At 43.2% G+C, this 22,794-nt stretch overlaps 1 protein-coding gene and 1 long non-coding RNA gene across 4 annotated transcripts in view; both read right to left on the bottom strand.

Annotated features, from left to right (window-relative positions):
- Positions 1 to 22,794, bottom strand: part of AQP9 (aquaporin 9) — a 42,321-nt gene that overhangs the window by 12,923 nt on the left and 6,604 nt on the right. For all 3 annotated transcript variants that reach the window (XR_003608619.2, XM_028100174.2, XM_028100171.2), the window contains exon 2: positions 3,460 to 3,586. Coding sequence is in view for 2 of the 3 variants with exons in the window: in XM_028100171.2 (XP_027955972.1) it covers positions 3,460 to 3,586 (127 nt within the window). In the remaining variant the exon portion in view is untranslated. The remainder of the gene's footprint in view (positions 1 to 3,459; positions 3,587 to 22,794) is intronic.
- Positions 16,828 to 21,064, bottom strand: LOC114206426 (uncharacterized). Its single transcript, XR_003608620.2, has 2 exons — positions 19,453 to 21,064; positions 16,828 to 17,725 (listed from the first exon to the last, which is right to left on the bottom strand). It is a non-coding gene; the product is annotated as an uncharacterized LOC114206426 (long non-coding RNA).

Raw genomic sequence — 22,794 nt, 5'->3', positions numbered from 1 at the left:
AATTCTGGAGACCAGCAGGAGCACCACTTACTAGGCAAGCTGGGAACAGGGGTTAGGAGAGAGTACCCAGGCAATGGAAAGTTCCCGAAGCCAGCCCTGTTTCTCTATTCCCAGAGGCTATTTGGAGAGGAGCTGCCACCCAGCCTGCATAGAGGGATCCATTGTGAAAGGACAAGAGAAATCAGCTGTAAGAAATCAGCCCCAATCAAAAGCACCTCCCCTCAGTCCATTCAATTTGAGAGTTATGTGTTTAGCAGGCTCCTCTTCCAAAATAAAACCTCCTACAGGTAGGTTTCTGGTTTGTAGCCCCTCATAAGCACCTTGAGGCAGGGTGCTCATTCTTCATCTCGGACTTTACACAATGCAAGCCACGCAGGAGGTGTTTAAAATATGAAAGTTGAGTCAATAAATCATCAGAGGCCTTTATTCAAGGGTAGCTGGGACTACGAAGGCCTGCTGAGAGGGAAAGTTGTTTGGGAATCAGAGAGGGTGTGTCCAGGAGGGTGCCTTGCAAAGCAACAGGAAGATTTCTCCTTGCAGGATGAGTGCTCAGCCTGGCTTATTGCCGGACAAAGCAGAGCAGTGTAGTGGGAAGAACACGAGTGCTGGACTTGGGGAGCGCCGCCCTCAAGTCTTCGCTCTGTCCAGGTTGTTGTGAAGATCAGATGATTCATAAGAAGAGCCCAGGGTGGAGCTGGAGCCCTCCTGGCCGGAGATGAAAGTCTTACGTGAGCAGAATGAACACTTTCAAGGTGCTGTTCTGGGCAAGCCTCCTCCTTTCCCACGCTCACAGACCATGCTGCGATAGAGACAACCTTAATATTTTATTTGTCATGATGCAAAGCCCTCTTGCTTTTTTGAGAATTTATATGGCTTAAACAATGTTACATCACAAACAGCCACCATACAAGGAGGCAGCATAAACACTTAATGTTGGATGCTGCATCATTAATGGGGGAGTCGTGAGTTCCTATCGGCAATATTTGAGGGGCAGGCCACTGGCATGTTCACAAGGAAGAACAGTGTGGTAAGTTCCTTCCAGAAAGGTAATGTTGTATATTGCAAAACCAGATGTCAGTTGACGTCACCAGTCTGTGACCACAAAGTGGGATCTTATTTATGTTTATGCCCATTGTACAATGGTTATTTTTGGAATCCTCAAAGAGGGCCTCCTATGTGCTCGCAAACCAGTATGTTAGCTGCAGCCAAAGGAGAAAGTCACCTCCTCCCCGCCCCCACAGTCTTCCCGTCCCATTACTGTGGCTGCTGAAACCAATACTGATGTCGGCCTGGGTGTTAACGGTGGCCTGGTGTGTGGTCTCTGTGCATTCCCAAAGCCACCAGTCCTCAAGGAGCTGAACAGCGCTAGGTTCCAGAGATGGGGAGATAAGCTTCCTTTCCAGCCCAATGCTGCCTTGTATCAGCCAGGCTCAGAAACTGCTCTACATATATTTTGGGATCTCACAGACTCTCATGAACAGGTCGGCTCTTAACCCTCAACTGGAAAGAACCTCTAGTAGAAATAGTCCCACAGGCTCTAGCTGTCACCCTTCTGAGCACAGGGGCTTAACCCCAGTCCAGGGCCCAGATGGGAAGCCTTCACGCCATCTCTCACCTTCTCTTCCTCTTTCTGCTGGTCTTTGCCCTTTTTTGTCCTATGCTGACTGCCCAAATCCCCGACTATATCAATAGATGCAGACAGATATGGGCCACATTGGTGATGAAAGCTATTACCTACACTGGTAAGGTCTGGGACCAATTTCTGCTAAATAAATATGTGATGATGTTCAAGTCAGGGTATTATGCAGGTGAAATATTCCCAAACCGTGTTTCTACCTAAAAAATATGCCCACATTTATATTCCCCAGTTTGTGGCCACCAGCCTTGTGTGAACGTAGTGGGAGCACAGAGGGGGCAGCTGTGGGGCGTCTTGCAAGTGTGCTTTAGGCCACGCCTATGATCTGTCTGCTGCCAAGGCCTGCACTATAGTTAGGATGGTCCCCTGCCTACTCTGGTGTTTAGGTAGGCACTATAGTGCTGGGATCACAGCAAAGACTCGACAAGAGTGTGAACATAAACACTGCTCATACCAAACAAACCACACACACAGCCATCTCTAACCTGGACCGCCACAGGATCTGAGTCTATGCGCTACAGAAAGGTGGCAGCCAGCAGGTGACTGTTCCAGGTGCCCAGTCCAATGGGGCTCCCAGGGGGTCTGGGCAACCATTCTTCAGTGTTCCAGTGGCAGCATCTGTCACCAGGCCTGCCAGCTTGACTGCAGGTTCCTCTGCCAGGACTGTTCTGCCCAAAGGCCCTGCTTGTAATGTCACGCCCTTCCCATAATAGACCATTGCGAACACTGTGTAATGGTGGGGACAGGAGTTTTGCTGTCACATAGACCTAGGTCAAGTCTTTGCTCTGCTTCTTTACCAGCTGGGGGACTCGTCATTTTCTCAATTTCTCGGAGCTCCAGGTTTCTTGGTGGCATGGAGACAGGAACGCCTGTGGCAGAGCGCTACTGTAGAGAAAGGGGACAGAGTATGCACAGCAGGCTGCACAGGGCCCCGCCGCGGGCTTCCCTTTCTTCCTTCAGGCTCAGCAGGCTTGCCTTAGTGTTCTGACCCGGCTGCTGAAAGATTCTGAGCACGTTTGAGAACTGCATCATTTCCACAGACCTCTCCTGAGTTCCCAGGCTGCATTAAATAGCATCATTTCATTTTGCTTCTCAGAACTTTGTGAATGGGTTCTAATCAGTCCCCCACTTGGGGCGGAATTCAACCAAGAGCACTGCTCAATGAGACCTGCACTTCCCCGAAAGCACCAGCCATTTTGCAAGTGGCCTAGACTTTTCTGATTGTTGTGGGTAAAGGTCCAGAGACTTGTCTCTGTTGGAGTGATCTTCACTGGGCTCTGCACAGGGTCTCCGGGAATGACTTCCAAGCATGGGGAAGAAATAGGCCAAAGATCATACTGATGGATGAAGAACAGGATGCAGTGGTTCGATTTAGGAATCAGCCAGGTCAGGGGGGCCTGGGGGGCCCAGTGGGTTAAGTGTCTGCTTTTGGCTCAGCTCATGATCTCAAGGTCCTGGGATCGAGCCCCTCACTAGGCTCCCGGCTCAGCAAGGAGTCCGCTTCCTCCTTTCCCTCTGCCCCTCACTCCACTCATGTTCACTCACTCTCTCTCTCAAATAAATAAAAAAAAAAAAAAAAAAAAAAGAATCAGCCAGTTATGAATCCTAACCCTCATCTCTTGTCTCTTGCTAAATGTTGCTTTTGCACAAGTCACTTACTGTTTGTTGGCCATTTTGATTTTAACATCTATAAAAACAGAATTAAATACATATTCTTGCAGGGTTGTTGGGGTCCAAATAAACTGGGGTATGTAAAGCCCCCAACACTGTGCTACCACATTGGAATGGCTGAATGAACGGCCGCTATTATTTCTATTACTTACCAGAGACACCCCCAGTCACATAAATGGCCATTACAACTGCCATGGCAAATCCAACATTGATAGTGATAATTCCTCCAAAGAGTCCTCGACTGAGGACAGCTTGGGCGACAGAGCCACATCCAAGGACCTGGAATGAGAGGAAGCTCAGTAAGCTCAGTAACTAAGTGGAGAAGGCCACTGTCGAAGACAATGGAAAGTCGCAGAAATAAGAAATATGCTTAAAGCAAGTGCACGGATTGGGCTGCCTCCAACTTCATGCAAATCAAATTATAAGGATCCAGCCAAGCACAGATAGCAAATGGTGATTCCGAAGCTGTATCGGGCATACAGATGAGTTTTGCTGGGCTGGCAGTGTTATTCTTTCCCCACTTCTCAATCGGGTAGTTTTACACACTGATCCAGGGTTCTGGCTCTTAGTTTAAATCAAACTTTTTATTTTGAGGCAGTGGTAGATTCCCTTGAGGTTGTAAGAAGTAACACAGAAAGATCCCGTTACTTTTTACCTGCCGGTTCCTTTTAATCCATCAGAAGATCTAGCAGCCTCAAGGAAATAATATCCTGGGGCAGAGTAGGGGTCAGTCTATCCCTTTAAACAAAGCCTGTGTGGGCTCAGTCACTTCACTGCACTCCTGTGGGTCTCCTTCCTGGCCCCTGGAGGGAAGCTGGCAAGCTCTGCTCTAGAAGTTCCCAGCGCAAGCCGTTTTGGGCTTACAATCAGATGCACATCCGGCAAGTGGAAGGGCCACGGGTACCACCTACAAGGCCATGGGAAAGAACGCCTGATGTGCAAGCAAACAGAGGCAAACTGGGAGGAGGAGAGACTTGGCAATCAAGCCCTCCTCATCTCCGTGTCTTTTGTCCCTGCGGAGGCTGTCCTTTCCGAGGGAGCAGAGACTGCCAAACTCACTGCTGCTTGTACTCCCTCTGGCACTGAGCATGGAGCCGTGCTCACAGGAAGCACTCTGCAAACAGGTGTACAGTGAAGAGGAAGTGCGATCGTGAGTCTGCCACAGTCTTCAGCTGTAGAGGGTACTGTGGAGAATGGGATCAGTATTCAGAAACGGTTGGGACGAATATCTTATGGTACATCTACTCAACAGAGTGCTCTGCCGCTATATCATAGAATGAGGGAGGTCTGTGTGTCCCAGAGGGAAAGAGCCCCCATAGGTATTCTTAATTTTTAAGAAAAGATGCAGAACAATGTTAAGGCACACTGCCAATTGTATTCAAAACACGTTATATGTATTTCTTTTTATATGCATGAGCCCTCTTTATGAACCTAAAAGAGCAGGAAATGGGGTTGTACTCTGTGGTGGGGGGGTGGGGCAGCTAGATGGCCAGGGCAGATACTGGAAGAAAACTTTTCATTGCTTATCTTTTTCCTTCTTTTTAAACATGTGTTTTAGTCTGTACCACTATAAAATACCATAGACTGGGTGGCTTATACTGAACGGATATAGGTGGAGGCTGGAGGTCCAAGATCAGGATGCCAGCATGGTCGGGTGAGGGTGCTCTTCCAGGTTGCAGACTTCTCTGTTGCATCCTCACAGAGCAGAATGGGCGAGCGAGCTCCCTTGAAAGTCTTTTTTTTTTTTTTAAAGATTTTATTTCTTTATTTGAGAGAGAGAGAATGAGAGACAGAGAGCACAAGAGGGAAGAGGGTCAGAGGGAGAAGCAGACCCCCTGCTGAGCAGGGAGCCCAATGCGGGACTCGATCCTGGGACTCCAGGATCATGACCTGAGCCGAAGGCAGTCGCTTAACCAACTGAGCCACCCAGGCGCCCCCTTGAAAGTCTTTTAAAAGGGCACTAATCCCATTCATGAGGGCTCCACCCTCATGACCTAGTCACCTCGCAAAGGCCCCACCTCTAATACCATCACTGTGGGCATTAGGTTTTTAGCAAATGAATTTTGGGGCGGGGGGGGTGGCGACAGAAACATTTTGACTGTAGCACCATGTAGTTCCTAACGTTTAGAAAATGGGTCCTATATACTCACTGAACAACCAGTCAAAACCATTTAATCCTGGCCATGAAGGAAACCTTTGGTGAGGAACTGTTATTGGGAAAGACAGAATAGTCACGTGCAAGTCTGGTAGGAAAGTAACAAGACAATAAATGGCCATCAGCCATCCTCATGCTGTGGCTTAAAGGGTGAGTGTGGTCCTGGAGGAGTGAGTTCTGGAACACAGGATCATTAAATCATAGCTCTTTGTGTGTTGAATTGGCCAAACTTTTTCCAGAATACACAGACCAGCTTGGGTTTCATAATGAAAGAGCAACCGATTTCAGGAAGGGCTCAACATCAGGCAATGAATATTGTTTAAGGGCATATGAGGAAAGATTTCAGAAGCAAATATATGTAAGGAAAAAGAGATTAAGAAGGTGGATGAAGATAATAACCAGCCACTGTGCGTCTCTCCACAAAAGGATGAAAAAGGAAATCTGAGCCTGAAGTATGAGAGGTTACATGTGAACAATTTCCTGACAGCGATGAATTAATTCTAAATAGCTTCCCCCTGGGTGCCTCTGTGAGGTTTTTCATAGAAATATAATTTATGAACAATAATTTAATACATATAGAATGATTTTAGATTATTCCTCCCTGAAGGCAGAGAAATTATCTTGATCTTTCAACAGCTTCTGTAATCCTTAGTTCTAAGACACATTGCCTCATCTTAGTTCCACTTGCTAGACAGTAGGGTTAAGTAGGTGGGCTTGACATCTTGAGGGGAGCCCTTGGGCTACACAACACACATGCACAGGCTGGGCTCCAGACCCTACAGGGAATCTTAACTAAGGGTGTACTAGTAACATGTTCCCTTTTCCCTATTCAAGAACATCACCTGGGTCCATTTCATGGCCTATCAATTCCACTTAGACATGACCTAATTTTTTTCTAGAATCCCTATCTATTTTAGTAACTCTCTGAATTAAAACCACCACCACATTGGTGTCTCTCTCTCTCTCTCTCTCTCTTTTTTTTTTTTTTTGGTGTCTTTCTTTTTAATTTCAAGGCAATTAACCGACCCATGCACAACTTCTACGCTAACTGGCATTTTGACTTCATCTTCTGAAAAGAGGAATGAAATGTTACTGACAGCTGACATGACATGTCCTGACAACTGGGGGTAAGACGAGACACATTCAGACATGGGCCAGTCCTGACGTATTACTGCTTTCTATATAAATGTCTTCCCTCTTTTGAGGTCTGATGCACGTGCACCTGTGCTAGTCTAGAGGGGGTAGAAAAGCTTTAAATGGCCCCGGCGGGTTCAGGGAGGCTTCCCCCCTGTCAAATTTCACAACGATTAACACCTCCTCTTCCACCCTAGATGCTGAAATTGTTTTTTTATTCTTTCCTCAGGAGGATAACTGATGCAGTACGCTGCAGGAAAGGAAGGAGGAGAAATGAACAGTGTGGGGGCTCCAGTGACCTTCATCGGAAATTGCCACTTGGAAGATTTCAGCCCAGATTTATGTGATTGCTTTTTAATTTTAAAATATATTTATTATAGCCTGAAAGGTAATGAGGTGAGGATGATACCACCTTCTGGTATCATCCCTTGCCTGCCTCTTCCCACCTGCATCCAAGCACCAGGGAGGCAGAGCTTGGATATCCTAAAGTACCGTGGCCAGATCACTGGGGAATTGTCACCCACTCTGGTTTCCTTCTTCTTTGTGCCTGGTGTAATTTTTCCCCTTCCAAAATGAGAGAACTGTCCTTCACGGTATTACTGAGAGAATTTCCAACATGATTCCCTGCCCTAACCTTTAAACAAACTGCCCTACCTTTCCCCTTCTTAGATACAGAAAGAGCCTATTATCATATCCAGCTTGTCTCAATTTTCTGGTCCCACTATCTGGAAAGCTGTTGTGGATCCATCACCCATTCATACTCTCGTCACACCTAACCTATGTTCTCCGAAATTCAGTTGTACTGTCCGTACTATACAATTAGTGCTTAGTTGTTTTCCAAGTGCCGGATCTTGGCCTCCGTATCTAGAAAACAATCTCTAAGATTCCTTTCCAGACCAACAGCAAACAATATGCTGGCCTACTTTGTTTCATTCTGTTTCCTTAGGTGTTGTGTTTCCCAGGTCCACCTGTGCTGGCCATCTACATACCTTCAAGTACTCTTCCCCCTTCTTGTCAGGATCTGGCATCTGCTCAATTTATCTTCCTTCTCCAGGGGAGTTAGAAAACTCACAGAACCATGTAGGGGAGGGAGGTTATTACAAATCATGGATCTAGTTCTCACTGTGCCCTTCACTGTGCCTCCAAAGCTCCTCATTCAACTCTCATTCATATTCACCCAACAGCTTCACCATACTTTCTCTTTTCTCATCAGCCCAACCCACCAATCCCCTTTCTGCAAATAAAACCACCTTCTACTTGACTCAGCACCTGTAAGTTGCCTTGAAGATCGGTGGCAATTTAGAATATCACATAAACATTGTGTCCCAGTTACCCAGCACTACGTAACTACCCCCCAAACTTAGTGGCTTAAAATGATAACATTTATTTTGCTTGCGAATCTGGAATTTGGGCAAGGCTGGGCAGGGCATCTCATCTCTGCTCCATTTGGTATCAAGTGTGATGGTTCAAAGTTGGAGGATTAGAATGATCTGAAGGCTAACACATTCATGTGTTTAGTGGTTGATACTGACTGTCAGCTGATGCCTTGGCTGGAGTGCTGGCCAAAGCCCCTACAAATGGCCTTTCCATGTGGCCTGGCTTCTTCACAACCCCGTGGATTGGTTCCAAGGAGTCTTGGAACTCTGGAGTCTCCAGAGCCTGTGGTCTCAAACCCAGCACAATGCTCTCTCCTCAGCCTCAACACTACACTGGTCCTGAACTCAATGGCAAACATACTTGGTCTGATAGATATAGGCATTTTCCCTACAACATCCTAAATAGGTGTTCATCTGGTCTGTGTTGGATTACTGTGAGACATAGGGAGCTCATTACCACATCGGGCAGCTTGTTCTATATATTTTTTATTGTTCCAGTGCCTAGGGTATCTTTCCTTACATGAAGTTGGAATCCTCTCTCCTGTAATTTCTGTCTGTTAGCTCTAGGCCCATTCTCGGGACCATAAAGCATAAGCCTCTTCCACATGCCAGGCCTTCCAATAAATGGAGGGAGTGTGAAGTCCTCTCTGAGTTCTCTTTCCTGGATGCCTGTCCCTTCATCTTTGATTCCTGGTGAGTTTCACCCGGTCAAGCTCTGGGTTGTCAGCATCCCCTTTAAAACACAGAACCCAGAAATGGACACAATCCTCCCATACTCGTGCATGGCATTACGAGGAGGTAAGTCATCCTGTACCTTCTGCTCATTGCTTCTATTGCCATCTAGTGGGATACTCAGGTACAGGATGTACTTAAACTGTACAAATCTATGCCCGGTTTTCCCAATTTTGTAAGGTACTCAAGATCCTGTATGAAACGTCTTTGTCTCTGTAACAGCATCTAGTATATTGGAGGGAACTAAATAACGGGATTCTAGGTGCTATTTCTAGGTATGACAGCCGGTGTCTGTGTAAATGACACTTCTCAGTATCAGCTTGATCACCTATTAAAAGATACTAATGATATCAGACAGGCTTGTTTCGTAGTTTAGTAAAGGTTCAAATGGGATAACAATAATGAAAGCATTATTTAAACAACAAAGGGCAATGGCAAGTGCAGGATATTGTTGCTTTTAGTATAAACTCAAAAGGAAACCCCCAATTTAGGGTGAATAAGTTAAGACAAAGGGACTCATGAACTTAACCGCTGACTCACTGACTGGCAATAAAAATAGGGAGAAAACCACATCTGTGACAGATACTAGAAATAGTTGCGGTTTCATTCCTAGTCATAGGATCAAAATTTGCAGAAGAGGGGAAGTGGGAAGCTGACAGGAGCTTCAGGGTGTTTTGCCTACACGTGATTCCTCTCCAAAGCTGGGTCCTTACATAGTTGGTGAGATTTTAATGCTTTTGGTGGGAAAGCCACACTAGAAAAGAGGAGAGGGCAAATACTGTTGTTCTTCTCAGGCGCCATGCATGGTAGGAACGGGAGAAAGAATTTCCGTGGAAAAGCGAGAAGGACATTTGAAAGGCAGAATTCCTACGAAAGACTGACTGGCTGACTAGTCATTCTCATTCACCCAGGGCAAACATTCTGGAATCATTTGGTATTCCTTCCTCTTCTCTCCCTTTGCCACCCATAGCCAGCTATTCCCAAATCTTTGGAGGCTTTTTCTGCAGCCCCCAACCAGCATCCCCACCCCCAGGGTCTCCCCACTCAGTGACCATGCCAGAGGGAGCACGACTCATCACACTGCTCCCCTAACCATTACTCGGGAAATGGCAGCACAAGCCCCTCCCCCTGGTACTCAGGGCTCTCCAGGGTCTTGCCTCGTGACCCCATCCACTTTATGCCCAGTATTCTCCAGCATAAATCTGCATCAGCTGCCCTGGCATCCCAGTCACTTTGAGTCCTCTGAGCTCACGAGACTCATTCCCACCTTGCACACCAGCTCATGCTCTATCTTCTAGCAGTACGTCCCTTCTCTGTCTGTCCCTTTCTGCAACCAAACTCAATGTATTCTTGACACTGACCTAAAATCCTACCTTTGCTGTGGGGCTTTCCTTTGACAACTTAAGCCCTCAGAGACCTCCTCTGCTTCTTTTGCTACGTCTTTACAATAGCATTTCGTTACATAACACCTTGCCTCGGGTCACCCTACCAAGACTGTAATGTCCACCGCAGCAGCTCATGCTTCTTTATATTCCATGCTCAAACAATATCTGATGGAATATATTAAAATATCTAAACAGGGGCACCTGGGTGGCTCAGTCATTAAGCGTCTGCCTTCAGCTCGGGTCATGATCCCAGGGTCCTGGAATCGAGCCCCGCATCGGGCTCTCTGCTGGGCGGGGAAGCCTGCTTCTCCCTCTCCCACTCCCCCTGCTTGTGTTCCCTCTCTCGCTGTCTTTCTCTGTCAAATAAATAAAAAATAAGATCTTAAAATATCTAAACATAAGCAGGGGGGGAAAAAACCCTGTGTAAATTTCTTTTCAATAGAAACGGGATAGGATGTGAGAAATGGGAGGTGTAATTTCTAAGAAATCTCAGCTGGGCTGCTGGGAAGTTCCCAGTTGAACCATGACCGCTATGACAAGCTGATTACTGGACACAGTATAAAACCTAAAGAGGTAAAGTGATTATCACAAACAAATGCTGGGTTGGGGAGAATCATAAGCCCACAAATTTTATTTCATTTGACCGTTCTCAAATCCCCTGGGTATCTATTACCTCCGTTAAAGTGCAAACTAAGATGTTCTTAACCCTGTACACAGTGTATAATAGACACTGAACAAGTATCTGTTTAGTCAATATGTAAAAACTGAGCCCTTTGGGAAAGCAGTAGTTAACAGAGGCCAAGGATTCTTTAGAAAATGTTTGCAAATGCCTGCAACGTGAGGCCAGGGACCACCAGGGGACCTTGTGATTATTGCAAGGGGTCTGCAATTCTCTGTGCTCATCAGACATTGTCCAAAGAAGGAAAGGATAACATGTCCTGTATAGTACATGTCTTCCACAGTTCAGCGTTCTCAGAATTAGTGGATACTGAAAGAACAGTTGAAAGGGCTTCTTGGCCAGTACTGTCATGGACTTTGGAGCTAAGGCTGCATGACATGTTTAGTGTCTGTACTCATCTGTTTAGGGCAGTATGGGTAAAGAAATACAAACACCAGGGATGCTCTCTGCGCCCGGTCCCAGGCGAAGTGCTTTCCCTGTATCACTTCATCCTACCAATGCCCGCGCACCCCAGGAAAGGAGGACAGCATCACTATCTCCGCTTCATGGATGAGCAAATGGAGGCTGAGAAGCCGAACAAGTTCTCCAGGGTTACATAATAAAAACAAAGGAGACAGAATCTGGATTTGATCCCAGGTCTGTCTTACTCGGAGGCCTGTGCTTTAACCATTACACACTGGATGGAGTGAGAGGTCATCCAAGACAACCAACAGCCCCAAGAATTCATGGCAATATTCAGGGGGACCAGCGAGGTCCCACGGAATGTGGGGTCAGGCCACCAGCTTTCCCATCTGCACGCTACAAGGGCTGTCCGGGAGTGTTGAAGGACTTGGGAGACCCAAGAGCTGTCAGTTACCCATCTACCCATCTATCCTACCCGCACTGTAAACTAGATGCATCGGGCTGCGGAGAAAGGACTGAAGATGAAGCTCATTTGGGAATCTTCTTGTAGTTCTGGGATTTTGCGCCAAGACAAAGTGCATTTTCTGGTGACGACACATGTGGTCACTCTGGTTCAGAAAAATACCCAACACTTGTGCTTTCTCACCAAAGCTTCCAATGACCTAGGGAAACATCCTCTTTAGCCCCATTTGCCTTCTTTCTCAGAGGTCAGTGAGACAGGCTGGTGATGCAGCACAGCTTTTTGGTTTACGCAAGACCGATTTCACTGAGTAGTATTTGCTTGCCTTCTAGCTCCCCCTGCACAGACGGCTTCCACTAGATGACTGAGCAATCACCAGGAGAATACTACACCAGAAAGCCCATTAGACCCTTTCCTCTTGTTCTTTTTGGCTCGCTCCTTTTCTCAGAGTGTCTCCCAACTCTGTGGTCAGCAGCAGCCGGCACACTCATGCCCCTAATGATGACCAAACCTGCCTGGCCCTGGAAGCGACTGGGCTGAGATAATCGTGGGGTGGGCCTTTTCTGCACAGATGAACCACACTCACGAGTCAAAGAGACTTCCGGCGGCACCAGCCAGTGTTTGGGGACTTCCTAGCACTCATCTCTGTTCTCAACACCAAGACCCGAGAAGCCAAGCATTTCCCCCACTCCCGCTTGTCCCTTTAACCAGAGCCAAAGAAGTAACTAAAGTGGCCACTGAGAATAAAATGCCCCAGTAGCTTCCAAGCTCACTTGGCTAGTACTTATTTATTACCCTTCTCCTGAAAACTTTTCTAGGAAATTATTATGCTTTAATCCAGTAGTGCCAGTCTGGGGCATGGTTGCTAGGGGTCACATGGGCAGCAACAATGGGACCCAAGAATGTGAGTCATATATGGCTGTTGACCTTGTACGTTGCTGCTGGTCTTCTTAGAAATAGGTAAGCAGTGTATTTTAAATGAAAAATATCCTTCAGTAGAAAATTTGTCATTCAATGTAAATGCTCACCAGACAGAAGTCAGCATTAAGAGAGTAGATCTGGGGCAACATTTGTATTTTAAATAAACTGATTTGTTTTGGGTTTAAATAAACTGATTTGTTGGGGGGCCTGGGTGGCTCAGTTGGTTGAGCGGCTGCCTTCGGCTCAGGTCATGATCCCGGGGTCCTGGGATTGAGCCCCACGTCGGGCTCCTTCCTCGGCGGGGAGCCTGCTTCTCCCTCTGCCTGCCACTCCCCTGCTTGTGCTCTCTCTCTCTCTCTCTCTCTCTCTCTGTCAAATAAATAAATAAAATCTTTAAAAATAAATAAATAAACTGATTTGTTTACACACACACACACACACACATACATACACACACGCATTACAAACACTGTCTTTTAGTCCGCATAATAATTTGAGGGGGAGGAAAACTCTGCTGTTTTCATCCAAAGAAACCTTGAGATAAGTAATTTGCCGGAGGACATACAGCTAGTGAAAAGATCTTTTGGAACCTAAAATTAACATTTGGGTCCAAAGGTTGTGTTTTTTTTCACTTAAACTAAACTGCCCTCAACTGTGCCTGAGCCAAATAAGTAGTTTGTCCAGATTTGTGCTTTATGAGTCTGTCTTTCAAAAAGCAAAATTGGAGGAAACTAAGATCCTCAATTCTACAAGTAGCCCTAATTGGAATTTGGCATTCATCCAGCCATTCCTTCCGCTCTTCATTTATTCCTCCATATATAGGTACATTCAAATATTCTCAGTGCCATGCATGATGCCCAGGGGTAGCAGGGATGCAAAAAAAAAATCAGACCCAGGTCCTTTTGAGAGCTCATAGACTGGTAGGAAAAGTATGGATGAAGGGTGGTACTGTTATTTAATATTGTAGGCTTGTTATTAAAAAAAAAATGCCTTAAGCATTTATGCCTAGGGAAAGTGTACATGAAGACGTGATTTTGTAATTTTGCCTTACTAACTAGATGATGGTTATTTTGACATTTAAGTCTCCCCAAATTCTTGAATCATCTGACATAATACTATTAAATCAAATATATTAATATATGCACATGACAGATTGGCTTCATGAGAAACTTGATTAAAATTACATGAGATCAAGATTTCTCTTCTGATACTGCCTGAAATAAAAATGGTTTTCTCACGGGGCAACTGGGTGGCTCAGTTGGTTAAGCATTTACCTTTGGCTCAGGTGGTGATCCCAGGGTCCTGGGATTGAGCTCTCTGTTGGGTTCCCTGCTCAGCAGGAAGTCTGTCTCTTCCTCTGCCCCTCTTGCTGCTCCTGCTCTCTCTCTCTCAAATAAATAAATAAAATCTTTAAAAAAAATGGTTTTCACACTATTGCCTCAATCAGTTTTGCGAGGTGTTAGAACAGGAAAAGAAAAGGACAACAATCTCGCATGCAGGAATTAGATTTCCCATAGCCAAGCCTTTTATAAACAGATGATATTGAACAGAAGGCTTAGACCTTCACAGTCTCTCCATTTTCCCTATTCTGGTGAGCATATTTTGTCTGTGTAGAATGCAATTAAGGACACCTTAGAGCAGAGTCACAAACTGGTGGTCCATGGCTGAAGACAGCTTATGAGTGGGATGGATTGACTCAGAAATATGTTTGTTTGGCCTACACCGTGTTTTTTTAAATTATTATTATTTTAGAAATTGTTGCCAGTATTTAAAAAGAGAAAAATTGCATAGAACTTTTGATTTCTGACCATTTTTAGAAAACTTGAAAATCTGATAAAAACCCACCCAATTCCTACTTGGCCACAGTGGAGAGAGTCTGGGCGGCAGATGCATCCTAAGACAGGACATACATTGTCCACTTCACTCATATACATGACCTGCCTCGTGTCAATGAGTTTTGGGGCTACCGACTCCCATCTGAAGTCCTGGGAAGAGTTTTGGTGCCAGTGACTTGTTGGCCCCACAGATGGCATGGTGATAACATCTCTGGGATGAGAGGTAGCCCAGCCTCTCAGTTCCTGGAGGGAGAATCTGTGGCAACCCTCAAATAAAGGACTGACCATGGGCATGACTTCATCTAAGGTGGCAGTGATAGCGAGACCAAAAACCCAGTCCCCTTTCTTGAGGCAGGAGTCACTTTGGGGTTTTGCCAGAGGTTCCCCTACTCCTATAAACATCTTGCTTTTTGTAACGGGGGAGGAAGGAGAACAAATGCCAATCTGCCAGCATAGTCTCGGCAAACCTTGGCCCTCCAGCCCAGGCTGTAGGTGTATGTTACCAGAAGCCCCACATCCTACCTCTCATATATCTACTCAGTTGATGTGACTCTAGCCATTGGAAGACATAACGGTAATAGTCACAACAACAACTAATGTTTATTGAGTGCTTTTTACAAGCTAAGCACTTTCCATACATTAGCCCATTGGTCCGCACAACAGCCCCGTGCGTCAGGTCCTCTTACTTCCTCCATTTCACAAATAAGGGAATGAAGTTTTTAGGGAGGCTAAGAGAATTTCTCACGCTCACATGGGTGGTCAATGATGGGGCCCCAGTTTGACTACACATAATTCTGACCCCTGGATAGGTGAATACAGCATGTATACAGTGTGGTTAACACTGTCACGTACATTACCTGCCAACATTTAATCTGCATTTCAAAAGTGGAAGACTGGAAAGAGACAACCCAGAAACAGACTCTTAACTCTAGAGAACAAACTGATGGTTACCAGAGGGGAGGCGGGTGGGGGAATGGGTGACATAGGTGAGGGGGATTAAGGAGTGTGCTTTTGATTAAGACCCAGTATTGTGCAGAAGTGTTGAATCACTGTATTGTGCATGTGAAACTCATGTTGCACTGTATGTTAACTAACTGGAATTAAAATAAAGACTTAAAAAGTGGAACACTGGACAATTCGACAAAATTCATACAGATAATAAGTGGCAGAATCTGAACCGGGAGCCAGGTTTTTGGATTCCTAGTTCTGTGTTCCTCTTCTGACAACCGCTACTGTTTCGGTGGGTCTGCTTGTTCCCTTTATTAGGGCAGAAAGCATATTTATGTATGGCTTTCCAGTCAGTTAGTTTTCCAATTGGAAAATAAAATTTTCTCAGTCATAACAAAATAGTCACAAAAAAACCCCAAGATTGAAACTTGGACATTTTGGTTAAAAATAAAGTATTTGGTGGCACGCAGCCTGAGAGAATATCAGGATAAGATCAATCACCACTCAAGAACCAGCTGTACTTGCAAAAAGATGATGTTAGAGCAGGCTCATAAAAACAGAGGAATCCGAGGTTTGAGAACCAGGTGAATGGGCAGATGGCCAACCTCAGATCTCTCTGAGTAGAAAAAAGTACCAAGAACAAAATTAGGCCTCAGAAATATAAGGTGATTAAACACCATTGTTTCTCACAAGCTAAAAAGAATAATGCTCTTCTCTTCTGACCTACATCAGGCATTAACATCCCTCAACTCATCCAAATAATGCTAGCTTGGACAAGAACTTGATCATGATCCCAGCGCCAGAATAAGGAACTAATTAAGCATTTATTTATTATTTATTAAGCATTATTTACTTATTATTAAGGTGTCAGTGTTCATATTAGGATAACCATGGTCTGATTATGCTGAATGTGGATGGGGGTTGCTCAAGACAGCTCTCCCTTTACTTAGAGTGGTCTAACAATGTTAAGTACACCTTGGGTCACTTTCACTTTGAAAGAACCCTGGAGACAGAGGAATTCTGGGGCCGATTAGTTTCTTAGATTCATTCTAGGCCCTGCAATTCCCAAAGTATGTTCCATAGATCATCAGTTCCACGAGATGCTCCTCAAAAAAAGGGATTTGTGCAGCAGCTGTGTTAATCTTCTCTGTGTCATTCCAGTTTTTCTCCGAAGAAGACATACAGATGGCCAACAGACACATGAAAACATGCTCAACATCACTCATCAACAGGGAAATAAAAATCAAAACCACAATGAGATATCACCTTATACCTTTCAGAATGGCTAAAATTAAAAACACAAGAAATAACAAGTATTGGCGAGGATGTGGAGAAGTAGGAACCCTTGTGTGCTGTTGGTGGGAATGCAAGCTAGTGCAGCCACTGTGGAAAACAGTATGGAAACAGTATCCCCCAAAAATTAAAAATAGAGCTACCATATAATCCAGTAATCATATTACCAGGTATTTACTCAAAGAATACGAAAACACTAATTCGAGAGGATATACGCACCCCTGTGTTTATTGCAGCATAATTTACAATGGTCAAGTTATAGGAGCAGCCTAGTGTCTAATGATAGATGAATGGATAAAGAATTTGCTTTGCTTTGTGGGTTCAGTGGGCTTAGCAATCCTACCTCAGACATGAAATAAGGTGCCCACTAGATGTACGGAGTAGCCTTCGTTGTTGGGCTGTTTTAGCATTTCAATCAGATCTATCAGTTACCTCACTTTTATGAGGATTCTCTTCCTCATGGTCCCTCACTTTATGTGATATCTTCATCACAAGGCTGATGAGTAAAGAGGGGCCAACTTCTGCTCTCATTTCTATGTTCTCCTTTCTTGTCAAGTAATGGGAACATGTTGCAATGGGCTTTGTCACTAAAGAAAAACCAACCAAACCCACTTTGGAAAGCAGAAAACAAAAGTACTTCCTCTTTGAAAGTCAATGAAAGTGGCAAGTTTTCTGAGTCAAAATTCAAATTCAGGGATCAAAAGCAGAGTTCTGTTTGGCAGAATTGTTTGGCTTTAGGTATCTGTAGCCTTCAGATCAGTGATCCAGAATGGACTTTTCTCCCCAAGTCCTTTGGAACTCTGAACTTTTCCGGGCTAGTCTGGCCCTTCATGTTCAGGGCTGTTAAGGGGAAATCTATAGGAAAGTCCTTCAGCTGATCCTGACTCAGGCTCTAAGGACGTGAAGAGAACCAGCTTCATTTGGAGAAAGCATGGGATTTCTTAATCATTCATGGTCACAAGTCCCATGTGGAAGAAAGGGAGCCAAGAGCCATTCTTTTGGGAGAGTGCTCTTCAACAGGGCATGCACATTCGTCAATCTTCCTTTTCCAGTTTTCCACTTCACAATAATTTCTGGTTGGTGATATACCTGGGCAACCTAGCAGAAGCAAATGCAAACCTGCTGTAGAAGAATGACTCCACAACTCAGGCCATATAGAATTCCCACAGAGAAAAACAAACCTTCCTGAAGAGTTCACAATACAAATTTACAAAACACTAAAGGAAATGATCCTTCATCAATGAGACTTAGTAGGTAAAATAAGCAGGATTATTAGCTCCCCCAAAACTTAAGATGACAGAACAATCATAAAATAGCATAAATATATTAGACTTTAGTGAGTTAAAGAGATGAAAAAAATAAACACCTAAGAAAAGAAAAACAATTTTTAAAAAGAACCAAATAGAACTCCTGGAAATGAAAACATAGGAATGAAACTAAAAACTTAATGAGTGTGTTAAACAAAAGATTAGATACAATGGAGTAAGGAATTAGTGAACTGGAAGACAGGTTTGAGACAATTACATAAAATTCATCATGGAGAGATTAAGAGATACAGATAGGAGAGAATGGCTAGAGACATAAAGAAAAAAAGTGAAAGAGTCAGGCATATATGCACATATAATAGGAATTCTAAAAGGAGAAAATAAACTGGGGAAAAGGCAAAGTAATAAAGTTGAGAATTTTCCAGAATTGGTAAAAATTGTGAATCTTTAAATTCCAATAAACAATGAATCTTGAGCACTACGAATAAAATAAAATAACCCTTAGTCATATTGTAGTAAAATTTCAGGGGAAGAGAAAGAGAAACTCTTTTTGTTGTTGTTGTTGCTGCTATAAACATCGGGGTGCAGGTACCCCTTAGGATCACTACATATGTATCCTCGGGGTAATTGGGTGATGGGCATTAAGGAGGCCATGTGATGTGATGAGCACTGGCTGTTACATGCAACTGATGAATTACTGAACTCTACTTCTGATACTAATGATAAATTATATGTCAGGTAATTGAATTTAAATTAAGAAAAAGAATGGAGAATCTAAATTAGACATAAATTTTAGAGAAATCTTCTTGTACACACCTCTCTCTCTTTCTCACTCCCTCCCCTCTTTCTCGCCCTCTCTTTTTTTCAGTGCATATGCTAAGTAATCCTCAAGGAGTAGGTAATCCTTACTTTATGCAAAGTGTTTCACAACGCAGAATACTAACCACTATACGATCACGGCATGCAAAGTGTTTCAGAAAATATAAAAAGAGGGAAAGAACTTCATTTCATGACATTAATATAATCTCAGTGATAAAACTGGATGAAGGACAACATAATATAAAGAAATTATAGTTCAAATCCTTAATAAAACATTGCAAATTAAATGCTGCATGATTAATGAGAATTCATCTGAGGAATGTAAGGAGGATTTAATGCTAAAAATATTTGTCAGTGTAATTTTCTTTATCAACAGATAAAAGAGAAACCCATATGCTTATCTCAATAAATATGGAAGAGATATTTTTAAAATTCAACAATCATCCCTAATGAAAGTTTTAGTAAATTAGGAGCAGACAGGAACTTCCTTACTCAAATCAAGAATGTCTACCAAAAGCCTACAGGAACTATCACACTTAATGGTAAAACATGAGGAGCAGATTCTTTAAAGTTGGGAATAAAACAAGAATACTACAACTATAACTTCTAGTAACCTTGTACTAGAGAGGTTTTAACCATGGTAATAAGAAGAAATTAAATATTTAAGGTCAAGAAAGGAAGAAAAGTTCTCATATTCTCAGAAAAAAATATCAAAAATATTAAAAAAAATATTATCTATACCAGTCCAGTCCAACAGAACTCCACATCCACGCTGTCTAGTGTAGCCAGAAGTCATACATATGGGTTTTAAGCACTCAAACTGGGACTAGTAAGATTGAAGAAAACAAATTTTATTTTATTTAAATTTAATTTTAATTTAAGTAGCCACATATGGCTAGCGGCTATCATATTTGACAGACCTGATCTATACAGAATATCCAAGATAATCCATAAATTTACTTGTGTTATAAGACAGTTACCGAGTTTGCTGAATACAAGATCAACATACACACAAATCAATGTTGCTCCAAAACCCTAGTAGTCACCAATTAGAAAATATAATTTGTTTTAGAAAATATAATTTTAAAATGTACCATTCACAACAGTACTAACAACCACAGTATATCAAACAAAAGAGATATATGACTAATATCAAGTAAATTATAAAACTTAAAAATAAGTTTAGAAAGCAGACCTATGAAGAAAGAGCTACATCATGTTCATGGATATAAGATTCAATATTTTAAAGATGCCAGTTCTATCCAGAATAATACATAAATTCAATGCAATTCCAGTCAAAATGTCTACAGGGTGTTTATGGAACTTGATAAACTGATCCTAAAATTCATGTAAGAATAAAGGGCTAAAAATAGCCAAGACAATATGGGAAAAATAAGGAAGAAAAACATCAGATAACAAAAAATAATTTAGAAAGTAATTATAACAAAAATATATGGCATTGGTGCTGGTTTGGACAGAGAAATCAAAAGAACTAAATCAAGTCTAGGCCTACAACCACATTTATATATGAACTGATATATGATCTCTATCTAACTGGTATTTGATGTCATCACAAGAAATAGAAGTAGAACAGACTGTCAAAAATGTTACTGGAACAATTGGCTGTCCTACCAGATAAAGAGCACCTACTCTACATCATATACCAAAATAAATTCTAATTATTTAAAGACTTAAATATCAAAACTAAGACATTAAACTATGTAATAAGAAAACACAAAATACCTCTAATGTCTGGATTTTAAAAATACCAATACTCTATTATAATCAATAGGACAAAATTAAAATGCAGAGGATATGAGCAGGCAATTTACAGAAGAGGAAATCTAAAGGTTAGTAAACATGAAAAGATGGTCAACTGCACGAGGAATTCATTGCAAATATTAGTGAAATTCTATTTCTTATATGTCAAATGGGCAAAAATCTAAAAGTTGAATAATATCAAGGGTCAGGGAGTACATGGAAAATGGAAACTCACAGGTTGCTGATGGTACTGTAAATTTAAAACCACTTTGGAGAGCAATTTTGCAATATGCATGAAGTTGAAGATGCCCTTGGGCCACCAAACCCACTTCTAAGTGTATACTCAGAAGAAACTCTGGAACACACGGACAAGGAGATGTGTACAAAGATGTTCATTGTTGCAGTGGTGCTCCTAGTGACAAACTGCAAACCACCCCAACGGTTCACAAGGGGAGTGGAAACATAAAGCCACTGCACTACAAGACTATAATGAATTACCCACATCTACATGGCTCTAAACAGAGCAGTCTCAGGAAGTGTACTTGGGGAAAAATCTCAAACTGTAGAAGGTATACAAACTAGGAAGCCACATACGTACATCTTTAAAGCATACAAAACAGTAACATATATTGTTTGGGGCAACAGTAGTAAAAGCTCAAAAGCGTATGTGAGAATAACTCCAGCACGGTGAAGGAAAAGCAGGGATTTGACTCTGATCCCAAATCCGCCACACACTCGCCAGTGGGCAAGTCGCTTGATCGTAGTAAGCCTTCATTTTCTCATCTGTAAAATATGAAGAATTCCCTTACCTCGTGAGATGTTTCCAGAATTAAAGAGTGTCTGGGTATACTGTACGCTCAATAAATGTTAACCCCTTTCGTTGTCTTTTGTCCTCATCACATAGCCATACTTGAAGGGAAAGGACCTCCTGCTTTGGGCCCCCTCACACCCTCACACCTGCTGAAGGCACAGGGCAAGAGCCCACACAGATCCTGCCATGTTTATTTAACTCTTCCCCATGTTCATAGTTAGAAGCTGGCACTTTCTTAAAGTAACAGAACCCCCCAGGACAGAAGTACAAATCCATGAGAAGCTGAGAACTAAACATAAATGATAAGTAAATCTTAAGAATCAAGTAGGACTGACTGTGCAAGTTCTCTCTGATGTCCTACTGTGGTGGAAAAAGCATTTGACAGAATTCTGTGAGGATGCGGGTCTCTGTTTCCTCATCTGAAAGACACAGGGGGTGGACGACAGAGGCCACTTCATTCCCAAGCCAGTGCATGAGAGCCTGAGGACAGAGATTCTTCCACACCGCCCCTGCAAACACGCCATTTGTGGCCAGAATCTGCCAGGCACTGCTGACAGCAGAGGCTTCTGTCCTATCAGCTGTGGGTAGACCGATGGCTCTAGCTCAGTGGGACCCTCATTCTGGACATCCCGGCTTGGACTGGGGCAGGTCTTTGCAAAGCAATAAGCCAGACCAAGCAGGGAGGAATCAGAGAAAGGGCAAGTGACCGTTGAGTCAGAAAGCAAGAGAGAGGAGTTATGGTGTCTTTGGCCACTGGCCTGTCGGTCTTTTGCTCTGAGCCACAGGGTGGTCTCAAGGAGAACCCAGAAAACAGAAGCACTAGAAGAAACACAGTGCAATGCATGGTCAATGTGTTCATTAGGCACATGAAGATATGACTGAATCACCTCAGAACCCTCGTGTTACAAGAGGTTTGAGTGTGTTTGTAGGTACTGAAGTGGTCCATAAACTTTACGCTAATAGATCTTCTATAAAGTTTCCATGCCATGATCGTGTTTGTTCTATATTATCATCTTTTGACAACTTTAGTGTCTAATGTATTTTACACTATAAAATTAGTAAGGTTCTCTTGGGCTTTCCCAGGAAAGGAGTTAACTCTCATCAAACAATGGTACATTAGGAATAACTACAGTCAAATATAAAGCCCAGTTCTTGCATTCATAGGCTGGGTGACCTTGGGTGAACCTCTTAATTATGTTACACCTGTTTCTCCATCTGGCAAAATGGAGTTGATCTTTCTCTCTCCCTCCCTCCCCCGCTTCCAGGAAAGATATAAATATAAAAATAAACAAGAACCTATATGAAATTTGCAACAACATGGGTGGATCTAGAGAGTATGATGCTAAGCAAAATAAGTCAGAGAAAGACAAACACTACGTGATTTCACTTATATGTGGAATTTAGGGAAGAAAACAAAGAAAAAGAGAGACAAATGGAAAAAACAGACTCCTAACTCTAGAGAACAGACTGATGGTTACCAGAGGGGCGGTGGGGGGTGGGTGGGTGACATA

The sequence above is a fragment of the Eumetopias jubatus genome, unplaced genomic scaffold (genome assembly GCF_037043125.1).
Source record: "Eumetopias jubatus isolate StellerSeaLion01/CBP00866 unplaced genomic scaffold, mEumJub1_p1.0 scaffold_7, whole genome shotgun sequence".
In the NCBI taxonomy this organism is placed as follows: domain Eukaryota; kingdom Metazoa; phylum Chordata; class Mammalia; order Carnivora; family Otariidae; genus Eumetopias; species Eumetopias jubatus.
This window is presented reverse-complemented; position numbering and strand designations above follow the sequence as displayed.